We start from the raw sequence: 13,471 nt of genomic DNA on the forward strand, positions 1-13,471 counted from the left end.
TAGAATCATATCGTTAGTCAATAGTGCTAATTTAAGTTCTTCTTTTCCTGTACATATCCCTTTAATTTCTTTCATCTAATTGCTCTGGCCAGTGTTTCAAGAACTATGTTAAATAGAATTGGTGAAAGAGGGAATCCCTGTCTTGTTCCAGTTTTTAGAGGGAAGGCCTTTAATTTTTCTCCATTTAGAATGATGTTGACCTCAGGCTTAGCATACGTACCCTTTACAATGTTGAGATATGTTCCTGTTATCCCTAGTTTTTTTTAGTGTTTTGAACATGGAAGTGTGCTGTATTTTTTCAAATGTTTTTTCTGCATCTATTGAGATGATCATATGATTCTTATCTTTGACTCTATTGATGTGATGAATTACATTTATTGATTTCCGTATGTTGAACCAACCTTGCATCCCTGCGATGAATCTCACTTGATCATGGTGCATGATCTTTTTGACATGTTTTTGTATTCGATTTGCCAGAATTTTATTGAGAATTTTTGCATCTATGTTCATTAGAGATATTGGTCTAAAGTTTTCTTTCTTTGATATGTCTTTGCCTGGTTTTGGGATCAGGGTGATATTGGCCTCATAGAATGCATTTAGAAGTGCTGCCTCTTTTTCTATTTCCTGAAATAAATTGAAGAGTACTGGTATTAGTTCTTCTTGTACAACTTGTAGTTCTTCTTGTGGAACTTGGCTGTGTATCCTTCCTGTCCTGGGCTTTTCTTGGTTGGTAGGCTTCTGATGGCGTCTTCTATCTCATCGCTTAATATTGATCTGTTTGAAATTGTGTATATCTTCCTAATTCAATCTTGGCAAATCGTATGACTTAAGAAATTTGTTGATGCCTTCAATGTCTTCTATTTTATTAGAGTATAAGTTTTCAAAATAATTTCGAATTATCCTTTGCACTCTGTAGTCTGTTGTGATATTACCTTTTTCATCACATATGCTGGTAATTTCAGTTTTCTCTCTCCTTTCTTACTTTCTACTTTCTACTTTCTTGCTTTCTACTGCTTTTGCTGTTGATTTGTTCTTATTTTTCTAGGGCTTTGAGATATAATGTGAGGTCATTTATTTGTTGACTTTTTCTTCTTTTAAGGAATGAACTCCATGCAATGAACTTTACTCTTAAGTACTGCTTTCATAGTGTCCCAGAGATTTCGATATGCTGTGTCTAGGTTCTCATTTACCTCTAAGAATTTTTTAATCTCCTCCTTGATGTCTTCTGCAATCCATTGTGGCATATTGTTTAGTTTCCAGGTGTGGAGAAATTTTTATTTTTTATTTTGTCATTGATTTCCAATTTCATTCCATTATGATCTGATAAAATGCATGGTAGTATCTCTACTTTTTTATATTTGCTAAGAGTTGCTTTGTAGCATATTATATGGTCTATTTTAGAGAAGGATCCATGTGCTGCTGAGAAGAATGTGTATCCCCTTGCTGCAGGTTGAAATAATCTATATATGTTAGTTAAGTCTAAGTTATTGATTGTATTATTAAGTTCTATAGGTTCTTTATTCAACTTTTGTTTGGAAGATTTATCCAGTGGTGAGAGAGGTGTGTTAAAATCACCCAAGATTATTGTGTTGTGGTCAACTTGAGAAGATACCATGAATGTAATATGCCCACCATTGTTTGGGGCATATACATTCATGATTGTTATGTCTTGTTGGTGTATGGTTCCCTTGAGCAGTATGAGACTTATACTATCTCTAGTTTCACTTTCAAACTGCATTTCCCAAATGCCTATCTAAACAGACCTTATACGATCTAAACCTTAGGGATTTGTCATTTGGAAAATGCATCAGAATAAAACAAAACCTGAACATTTCTGGAAAGGACAGGTATTGTTTGCAACTGAGGAAGTGGTAAAATTCCATGTAGTGATCTTGGATCCACTATTTCCCAAAACACATGATATTTTCTGATGGATGCTCATCCATTCTATGAGGAGAACTCATAGTATTGTTCCAGAGTTCATAACAGGAGAAATGAACAACTTTTGCCCAAGGCAAACAAATAAGATTACCTTTTTCTTATTAATTTTTAAAATTTTCATCTCTACTACTAATATTACCTTTTATTGCATTTTTATATTCTCATTAAACCCACATTAGGAGTCAATTTGTGTGTGTGTGGGGAGGGTACTGGGGATTGAATCCAGGGGTGCACTACCACTGAGCTACACCCCTTTTTAATTCTTGAGACAAAAGAGTCTTATCAAGTTGCTGAGGATGGCCTCCAACTGGCTGGGAGCCTAGTGAAGTAATTTTAAGGAGATGGCTTGGACATTATCTGTATATGAAATAAAATAAATTATAATTTTCAGAGACTTACTCTATTTTGTAACCTTAAATTCCTTGAACTCATCCTGCTTATTACTTCACCATTTACTGAGACTCTATCCAACCTGCCTATTATGTACCAAAGAATGTGCTAGACATTAGGATACCTGTGGAAACAGGTCTGTTCTTCCTTAGTTTTGTATATGAGGAGGAAGGCAACTCCATCAACAAGGAAGCCAAGACATACTCTGTGTTCTCATATAGGTATGAATAAAAAGTTTGTGGGATAGACAAGAGCAGTCAGTTCTTTATAGTATGCGTGTTTGGGGGTGGGGCTCAAGAAAATACTGGGTTGAAAACATTCCTGGAACAGACAAAATTTCTCAATTCACAGTTGCAAAATAGCCAAACATGGTATATGAAACCACCCACATACTTCTGTATATGTAGGGTTATTTGCTGCACATAAAAATATATGTATTTTTTCAAAACTGGTCAAGCCATTGTTTTGTCACAAAGTTGCCTTCCCCTCTTCTACTTTAACAAGAGGAATAAAGGTGGGGGTTGGGAGAGGGGGGACCACGGGATATGTCGGTAAGGCACTGGTATATTGAATTTAGTTAAATGTTCCCAGTTATTCAAGGACACCACTGAATCTTCTGAGCGCGATTTTAAAAATTGGAGTTGTCCAAAAGTATTTTTAATTAGTATAGTTTGAGGTTTCTGTCAGGGTAGGTTTCCCATTTACAATTTGGAACCATTTCTAGTCCTTTGCGATTGGCTGGGAGTAGGGACCAGGATAGAAAAAGTTATCCTCTAAGGAAAGGGGCGGGAAAAATCCAAATATTTTATGATAGTTTGTTAACTTGTTTAGACGCTTTCACCTTATTCTCGTATTAATCCCATTTTCTCCATTAACCTACAGCTGTTATAAGGTCAAAACCATTAACAAATATGGTGTCAAAAGTGTATTCCACCGAACTTGGTCTTTCTCTACTCTGCAAAGAAAAAAAAAAAAAAAGACAAAAACTAAACACCAGATCCAGAAACACCAAAGCCCAACACGTCTTCTCAAAGGGCTTATCCAGATCAGTAGGATCTAGAGACCTTTTGCTAGAAGTGGATCCAACTTAGAAGTGGGTCCCACACAGACAGGCAGGCGATTCCAGTTGTTGGCAAACGCTGCGGAGCCCCACCGTCGCCCAGCGAGGGCCCCAGGGGGGGCGGCCTCACGCAGCACAGGTCTTCGAACACTCAGTGCGCGCTCTAGGGATGGAAGTACGGAACGGCCGTGCAGGTGCGCGCGCACCTGTCGCCTCGGAGTGAGCGCGCCCGGCAGTGTTCCCGTGCGCGCGCTGTACGTGGGCGCGGTGTTGGTGCGCAGCGCGGTTAAGGGATTCGTCTCGGTGTGGAGGAGGAGTCTGGGAGGGGCATTTTCCCGGGCAGTCGCGGCTCCCCCTGGCGGCAGCCGTGAGGCGCTGGAGGCGCGCAGTCAGGCGTTCTCCGCGGGCAGCCAGCGGCGGGGCCTTGCCTTATAGCGCGGGGTCCTTGGCGGCCTGGGTGGCTACTGCCCCTGCTGCTGTCGTAGGCGAGGACGGCTGTTAGTTCGGCTGCTGTTGGTTCGCGGCGGCGGCGGCGGAGGAGGAAGAGGGCGAGGCGACGGGGGAAGAGGGAGGCAGGCGCAGCGGTGGTGGCGGCGGCGCCCGGGGCAAGCGGCGGCGAGGGGGGGGAAGATGGCGGACGTGCTCAGCGTCCTGCGACAGTACAACATCCAGAAGAAGGAGATTGTGGTGAAGGGAGACGAAGTGATCTTCGGGGAGTTCTCCTGGCCCAAGAATGTGAAGACCAACTATGTAGTTTGGGGGTAAGTCCGGCTTGGCTTCGGCCTAGGGGTGTTGGGCGCCCCCAGGCGACCTCTTTCCTAACCCCTCCCCCTGTTTCCCTTGGGGATGGGGGATAAACGGGTGCTCTGGGAAAAAGTTTCTCTCTAGAGCCCAAGTTGCACTTTTAGGGTGAGGAGGGAAGAGGAGGAACTGTGTCTGGAGCGGTCCATCCCTTTAAATCTTTGGGAAGCCAAAGGGAACGGGAACATGGGAGTTTGTGACTTTACCAGTTCTTTTCCCCCCAGTATGTATCAAGTACCAGCAACGTGTAGGGCTGGTGCACAAGTGTACCTGAACGTAGGTGCACAAAGGAGCACACCGTCTGCTGCCGGAGACGTTCCTTTTTGTTCTTAAAATTTTCTTTGAGACTGCCATGTGTTCTGTCTCAGGTGGCTTTTGCAGCTCCTGGTCGGTTTCTTCTTCCTTAGTAATTGGGGAGGGTGTTATTCCTCAGGAAGAGAGAAGGGCACGACTGCGTGAAGCTAAGATGGGAAAGAGTTGGTTAATTTGCAATAATCATCAAAACCAGTGCTAGAGAGGACAACAGGAGTTTTTCAGTTAGAAAGTTACTGAGCAAATGAAATGAGCTTTACAGATTTAAGAAAATAATGGTGTGTGATTTTGGAAAGTGTGTATTCAAGAAAAATGTTTTGGGACGTCAATCCATGCATGCCACGTGGGGTCTAGTGAATTTTAAGTCGTTCAGGGTTAGGGTTAGGGTTAGGAAAACATCTAGATACAGTTTTAGTGATCATTTAATGATTGATCACTGTTATTGATGCTTGATTTTGATAATTTGACCTTTAGACCAGAACTTTCCTATTCATTTTGTTTGAGTGGAAAGGGCTTTATGGAGAGTTGATGAAAAACTGGGAAATTTAAGGGATTTCTTTTAGCCTTCTTATTTCATAAGCTTTATGAAATATTGATTAAACGCCATTCTGAATTTCTTGTTTTACCCTTTGAAGATAATTGCATAAGCAATATCTGATTGAAGTAAAAAACCACTTTTTAATTGTAGATGGACACATATGCACACTCCCTTTATTTTATTTATTTACTTTTATGTGGTGTGGGTGATCGAACCCAGTGCCTCACATGTGCTAGTCAAGTGCTTTACCATGATCTACAACCAAAAAGGCTGGTCCTTGATTGGATTTTTAATGGATACATATATATGTGTGTATGTATATATATGTGTGTGTGTATGTGTATATAAAATTAATAACAAATATTCAGGGTTTAGGGCAGTTTAATTCAAGGAATAGAAAAATTCCTGAAACCCTGGCTCCTGACTCAGAAGAATTAATCCAAGTAGAAGAGATAAGAATAAGTAACTTGTGAAAGGCTTTCTATCTCAGAACAGTTACTTCTAGTTACGGGTATTTTAAGGAAGTTTTCATAGAAGTATGTGACATATTTGCATCCCACTGAGCTTTTTTGAATGAATGCATGGACAAATGAGTAAGCTTTACAGAATGGGTAAAAACCCAGGCACAGTGGCTCACATCTGAAATCCCAGTTACTCTGGAGGCTGAGGCAGGAGGATTGCAAGTTCTAGGCCAGCCTGTCTTAAAAGATTGGAGCTGTGTCTCAGTGGTGAAGTGTCCTTGAGTTCAATCCCCATCACCTTACCTCCACCCAGAATGGGTAAGAGTTTTGAGTTAGAGGAGGTCTAGGGATGTAATTCAGAGGTAGAGTGCTTGCCTACTAAGCACACAACCCTGGATTCAATTCCCAGTACTCCCTCCAAACAAAAACTAACTTCTTTGAAGAAAAAAAAAAAAAGTGACAGATTAGTTCTTCAGGATGACAGAGCTGTATACTAAAGGCATAAGGGCTGAAAAGGACATGTTTTGACAGCACTTCACTGAAGGCAGTGAAAAGGAATGCTTAAAACAGATTTCAGACTTTCAGCAGTGAATCACTGAGAAATTTTCCTTTTCTATATGTGTATGTACACCTGTAAAGATGTACGTATGTGTAAAACACTACATACCCTTATTGCATGCAGTGCATTGTTATTTTTACTCTATCATAAGGAAAAACTGAAATTTCTTTGTACAGTAATAAGTGAGGTGTGGTTTGAAAAACATTAATATAGAGATGGTAGAAAAGTCCAATTGGGGACTGGTTGTAGTGGGTCGTATTCAAATGAATTCAAATAGTATATTTGAATTATGATGGGTAGATGTAGAGGGAAAGGTGGGATTGAATACCCATCTCTTTCCATCTTCCATACCTTTTGCTTTTTTTTTTTTGTGGTGGCTGGGGATTGAACCCAGGGCCTTGTTCATGCAAGACAAGCACTCTCTTGTGCATGCAAGGCAAGCACTCTACCAACTGAGCTATATCCCTAGCCCCCCCCCCCCCCCCCTTTTTGCATTTTGGTCTGCTTTCTTGCTGAAAAATCTTTCAGAGTTGTGTGACTTTTTGAAGTAGGGTAAAGGGTGGGATTGGACATTAAGTTAGTTATATATAGCCCCAGTTTCTCAGACACTGAACACAAAGTATGGCCCCACTTAGGTCTGGCCAGCTATAAATAGGTGATCTTCTAGAGCAGCTTACCCATAGGTGACAACGTTGGAGAGCTTGTTCCTGTAGACTGTATTGTTTTATTACAATTTGTTTTCTCTTAAGGATCCTCCATTCTATAACTGATATTTATTTATTTTTGGTACCAGGGATTGAACCCAGGGGCCCTTAACCACTGAGCCACATCCCTAGCCCTTTTTTGTATTTTATTTAGAGACAGAGTCTCAATGAGTTGCTTAGTGCCTCTTCATTGCTGAGTCTCCAATCCTCCTGCCTCAGGCTCCCGAACTGCTGGTATTTACAGGCAAGTGCCACTGCACCCAGCTCAGCTCCCAGCACTTTTTAATATTGTGTTTAGAGATGGGGTCTCACTGAGTTGCTTAGGGCGTCTCCATTGCTGAGTCTGGCTTTGAACTCATGATCCTCCTGCCTTGGCCTCCCGCTGGGATTACATGCATGCATGGTGGCAAATGATTAGGTTTTTTTCTCTGTTGATAAAGCCCAGAGCCTAATTTGGGTCCAGTTCTAAAAAGTTTGTATTGTTCTTTAGAGTAAAAATGTGTGTGTTTTCCCTACTTCTTGCATTTTGTTATTGTCTTCCTTTGTGTTCTTTTTGCTTTCCTGACATTACACTTAGTAGATTTTATAATTTAGGGGCTTTGTTTTTGTTTTTGTTTTTTCTTTGGTACTGGAAAGTGAACTCAGGGGCACTTAACCACTGAGCTATATATTCAGCCTTTTAAAAATATTTTATTTAGGAAACTGGGTCTCATTGAGTTGTATAAGGCCTCGCTGAAGCTGGTGTTGATCCCATTCTCCCAAGCCTTCCCAGCCTCCCCAGCCTCCCCAGCTGGGATTACTGGCATGTGCTACTGCTTCAGACATTTTTGTGTATTTTTTATTATTTATTTATTATTATTTTTATAATTATAGATGGACAGCGTGTCTTTATTTGATTTTATTTTTTATGTGCTGCTAAGGATCGAACCCAGTGCCTCACACATGTTAGGCCTGTCACTGAGCTACAGCCCCAGCCCCAGTTATGTGTATTTTTGTTAGCTATGTTAAGTACATTGTTGGATGGTCAAGTGGGTAAAGATGAATCGATACATGTACCTGAGCCCAAATAATTGAATTTAAATTGTGAATTAAAAATTTTGCTTTAATGATTTCAGGACTGGAAAGGAAGGCCAACCCAGAGAGTACTACACTTTGGATTCCATTTTATTTCTACTTAATAATGTGCACCTTTCTCATCCTGTTTATGTCCGTCGTGCAGCTGTAAGTAGGGTTTATTTTAAAACTTGTTTTTTAACTTAATTGTTTATAGGTATAGTTTGGCATATAAGTTTCCTGGAGGATTAAAATTTGGCTACTTTATGATTAATACAAATTTTTTAATCTGTGATTTTTTTAAATGTGAAATACACATCATGTTATAACAAGAGAAGTTATAAAGGTATTTACAGAGATGTTTTTATAAAAATTTATAAGATGTGGGAAGGATCCTGATGTTTTGGGAAAAAATTTATTTTGGTCATAAAAGTATTAACAGACATTGTTTTAAATAGAATTAATTTAGCAGTTATTTTCATACTTGATAAATTGATTTGTTTTCAGTTTTGCTTGCTTTCTCAGTATTTGAAAATCTTTTTACTTAGATACAAATCTTTAGAAACAATTTGAAAATAACTAATTTCATAGAGGCTTGATGATGACATTCTAGGGAAGTTCTTTATTATAATCGATAATAGATTTCAGAGTTATTTGGGTATGATAGCTGTGTGGCATTGCAAATTGCTATAAATACCTAAATAAAATGCCCCCAAATGATAATACTCAGTTTTTAAAATTAAGCCCACAGATTCTTTTTGATAGAATTTGATATATTTTTTGAGATACTGAAATAATTAAATATCTGCTTACAATATTGCTTTAACATTCTTACAAGTACTACTTTATTGAAATGTATTAATTTATAAATACTTTTTCATTTGTTAGAGTTTTAAATGGTTTTATTTAAGCTTCATAAATATCTTCATGTCTGTCATCATTAGAGCTTCTGAGTTATTGCTAGTTTGCATTTAAAAAAATTTTTTTTTTTAGATGTAATGGACCTTTATTTTATTCACTTATTTATATGCAGTGCTGAGAATCGAACCCAGTGCCTCACAACACATGCTAGGCAAGTGCTCTACCACTGAGCCATACTCCAGCCCCTAGTTGCATTTTATCTGTGTAAAATTTAGTTTTATAAATTTTCCCTCCTTTCTAACTAATAGTTGAGATTACTGACTTATGCATGGTATCTTAAATAATAACTTGCTACTTAAAGCAGTTGAGAAGAAGGTGTCATTTTATCTGATAGGTTTTTTAAAGAATTAAACCATAGATTCTGCTTTTCTGAGTGAGATATACATATATACATGTTTAGTGTTAAATACTTATACTTGGTAAATATTGGAGAAAAATATTGGCATCTCTGTAAAGATATTTTGTATCATCTTTAAAAATTGAGTTAGGCAGAAATTAGAGTGTTTTTTTTTTGATATATCCATTTATTTTGGAATAATAAAGGTGTTTTAAGCATTCAGTTTAGATTTATGGATCATGTTCTTTTAGAATGGTTGTAGAGTATAATTAATGGATAGTTATTATTACTGTGGACCTTGGTCAGATAAGATTTCAACTTTGTTTTTCTTAAATATTTCTCAAATTAGAGGTGTAGAATTCTAAAATTCCAGGGCTCCACTTTTCTGATTTCTTGATGTTAGTTGCTTTTTCGTGTGAACAGACCATTCTTGAAATAAGTATTCTGGCTCCTATTTTATTTTTATTTACTTACTTTAAACAAGAAAAAAAAAATATATGTATATATACAGTGCTGAGGATTGAACCCAGTGCCTCATACATGATAGGCAAGTGCTCTACCACTGAGTCACAACCCCAGGCCCCTGGCTCATATTTTAGTATGTGTAGACTTATGTCTTTTAGTTGGCTATAATGTGTATGTAATTCAATAGTGACTAAGCAATGAAGTATATTATTAAACTTAGAAATAGTAATTTGAAGAAAATTAATTCAAATATTTAAACTATTTATAATATTCCATGATGACTGATTTGGGGAAAAAAACCTGCAAACATGCACACACAAAACCCATGGACTTTCTCCTAAGGAGAAATGAAAATTTAGCTTGATCTTTTAGGGGAAAAAAAAGAATAATTTTTAAATGATTAAATATTCAACTAAGTAATTAAGATGTAAGTACAGAATGTTTGGCATAGTGAAATGTTCATTGTGAAATAATTGGCCATTGATATTAAGGGTTCTTATTACTTCTTTGTTTTTGTTATACACGGACAAAGGATTTAAACCTGTATAATCAATTTGCCATCATTTTTTCTTACACTGTTAACATTAGAAAAATGATATAGCAGTTGTGGTAGCGACAGGATTCATTGATTTCCTGGCCCAAAAGTTATTCTTACCTGAACTATACAGTTTTATTTGCTCATCTCTTTACATCTTGATAATGTAGGTTAGTAAAGGAAAATTATCCATTTTTCTGAAATGGACACATTTTTTCAGGTTCATTTTTTAATCTTTTTCCCCCCCTATTTACAGAATTTATACATACTCAAGGATAAAAAGAAATATGTAGAAGGTAAACAACCACCATACATTTTTCTGTATAATCGCCTGTGCTTTTCTCCTGTCTAAACAACATGTGCATATTGTTAATTATGAAAATTTAGTTTTAGTGGCTAATTCAGTTTATTTGGAAGAGGTCATGCTGCATATTTTGAAGAGGCCTGGTTTTTGCGTGAGAAAAGAAAGCACTGTTGAGATGGTGCATAAACTGAGAAAGCAGACTAAAAGTTATTAGTCTGACTTGCAGACATCTTGAATGCAGTTAAAAAAAAAATAAGGACCTAGAGTAAGCCATGAGGAAAAAAAAAGACTGAAATTAATATTTTGAAAAGAGAGTTACTGTTTCCTTTCTAATAATTATCTTTAATACATCTTCCTGGAATTTCCAAAATAAAATTACTAAAAATTAACATTTAAAAATTTTTCAAGATTTTTAGGTTTTTTTAGCTTAGCATATTTTTTTACAAATCTGATTTTAATGTTATCAAGATATTGGAATAAATTCAGAGATCATATGAACTTATCAGGTTTTATATAGTTGTTATCTATTTAATATGTAATTTAAAATTTTGGTTTCAGACTGAAAATATTCCTGTGGTTAGAAGACCTGACCGAAAAGATCTTCTTGGATATCTCAATGGTGAAGCATGTGAGTACCTTTTAAATTGCTCACTCTTTTTTTTTTAAAGTATTTTTTTAGTTGTAGATGGGCATAAAACATTTATTTATTTATTTATTATGTGGTGTTAAGGATTGAACTCAGTGCCTCACATGTATGAGGCAAGTGCTCTACGATTGAGCCACAACCCCAGCTCCCTAAATTGCTCACTCTTAAGTAGCAATTGTTAAGTAGCAGTTGTTCCCCCCATGAAATAAGTATTGGAAAATTTATATTCCCACTAAAAAAAAATAAATAACGTAGCTTTGTTCATATGTTCCTCTTTCTAGTTATAGTGATTATGCTTTGTCTCTAAGGCTAGTAATCCCTGTTGTATGTGGATTTTTTTCCACATTCTCAAAAGACTTTACTTGTGTAAATTATTGTTTCTGTCTTGCCTCAATCAGTTTTCTCCTTTTTTCTGCATCATTACTTTTTAGAATACATATAGTAAGATATCTCATTTAAAAAAAATGTTTTTGACTTCAGGTTTTATCTCCTGGTCCATTTGTTTTGTCTCTATTACTGCAAAATTCTTTGCAAAGTTCTTTGCTATTTCTTTATCTTGATTGTTTCTTGAAGTCACTCCTGTGTGGCTTTTATTGATACTGTCCTACTGAAATCATTCTAAGGTCAGCAGAGACTTATGCTATCTATTGGGCTCCCTTACCTTTCTCCACCTGTCAACACATTTGTTATTATTAACCACTCCCATTTTTGAAAGTCTTTCTTCACTTGGCATTTGTAACAATCCAAACAGTTTTTCTTAAAGAGGGGTAGAACTAGACAAGGTAATTTTAAAGTTTGGTGAATATCCTAAAAAATTGTGGAAGAGCAAGAGAAAAAGACTAGTTATTTTAGATTTTGGAAGTTTTAACAAAGCCCTAATAATTTAAGAACTGAGAGAGAGTTGATAAACTAATAAACAGTTTTTAATCTGTAGGATTAGAAGTACATTTGTTAATTTAACATGAGTAGAAAAAGGCATGTCAAATGACTGGGGAAAAGGTGGGATTATTCAGTTAATAGTTTGGTAAAGGTAAAAACCTTATGTATTTTAATAAAAGACTTGACAAACTGATAAAAAATATTTCAAATTTTATTAGAAAAAAAACTGTCTCAACTAATATATGAAGTTGTTCTGGAAATATATACCAAAAGAGACTTAAAACCACGAATTTCGGTCATACAGTTCACTAATCCAAAGAAAATATGCTAAATATGCTAATTTCTTTCAAAAATCAATTACAAACTATTCAAAGATATCATTTAAAAAATTTTTATTCTAATTAGTTATACATGACAATAGAATACATTTTGACACATCCTACATAAGTTATGATATAGCTTCTCATTCTTCTGGTTCATTCTCAGTCCTCTACATACATTGTCCGAGTATGTAGTCATATGCTCAAGAGGGTATTAATGTCTGATTCATTCTACTGTCTTTCCTACTCCTATTTCCCCTCCCATCCCTTCATTTCACCTCTGCCTAGTCCAAAGTACTTCTATTTTTCCCTAGGGCACCCCCCCATTGTGAATTAGCATTTGCAATTTAGAGAAAACCTTCAGCCTTTGGTTTTTTGGGATTGGCTTATTCTGCTTAGCTAGATGTTCTCCAGCTCCATCCATTTACCTGTAAATGCCATAATTTTGTCCTTCCTTAAGGCAAAGGATATTCCAAGTGTGAATAAATACCACATTTTCTTTATCCATTCATCTGTTGAAAGGCACTTAGGTTCGTTTCATAGTTTAGCTATTGTGAGTTGAGCTGCTGTAAACTTTGATGTGGCTGTATCACTATAGTATGCTGATTTTAAGTCCTCTGGGTATAGATGGAGGAGAGGGATAACTGGGTCAAATGGTGGTTCCATTCCATGTTTTCTGAGGAATTCTCCATACTGCTTTCCATAGTGGTTGCTCCAATTTGTAGTCCCACCACCAATATAAGAGTGTACCTTTTTCCCCACACCCTCGCCAACATTTATTGTTACTTGTATTCTTTTTAAAAAAATTTAGTTTATTTTTTATTTGTTCTAATTAGTTATACATGAAGTAGAATGCATTTTGACACGTTGTCTACAAATGGAGCAAACTTCTCATTCCTATGGCTGTACATGGTGCAGAGTCATTCTGGTATAGTGTGATCATACATGTGTATAGGGTAATAATATCCATCTTATTCCACCATCCTTCCCACCGTCAAACCCCTTCCCCTCCCGTCACTCCTCTCTTCCCAATTCAAAGTTCCCTTACTCTTCCTTACCCCACTCCATTATGGATCAGTATCTGCTTATTAGAGAAAACATTTGGCCATTGGTTTTTAGATTTGGCTTATTTCACTTAGCATGATATTCTTCAGCTTCATCCATTTACCTGCAAATGCCATAATTTCATTTTTCTTAAGGCTGAGTAATATTCCTTTGTGTATATATACCATATTTTCTTTATCC

The 13,471-nt window shown here is 36.8% G+C and overlaps 1 protein-coding gene across 1 annotated transcript in view; it reads left to right on the forward strand.

Moving 5' to 3' along the window:
• The first annotated feature begins 3,980 nt into the window (after positions 1–3,980).
• Cdc73 (cell division cycle 73) overlaps positions 3,981–13,471 on the forward strand; it is a 118,797-nt gene continuing 109,306 nt past the window's right edge. Inside the window, exons 1-3 of the mRNA XM_046446313.2 lie at positions 3,981–4,152; positions 7,882–7,987; positions 10,940–11,009. Of these exons, the coding sequence (XP_046302269.1) occupies positions 4,022–4,152; positions 7,882–7,987; positions 10,940–11,009 (307 nt within the window). The 5' untranslated portion in view covers positions 3,981–4,021. The remainder of the gene's footprint in view (positions 4,153–7,881; positions 7,988–10,939; positions 11,010–13,471) is intronic.

This window comes from Marmota monax, unplaced genomic scaffold (assembly GCF_021218885.2).
Source record: "Marmota monax isolate L192 unplaced genomic scaffold, Marmota_monax_Labrador192_F-V1.1 WCK01_AAM20220418_F8-fsc00290, whole genome shotgun sequence".
NCBI lineage: Eukaryota > Metazoa > Chordata > Mammalia > Rodentia > Sciuridae > Marmota > Marmota monax.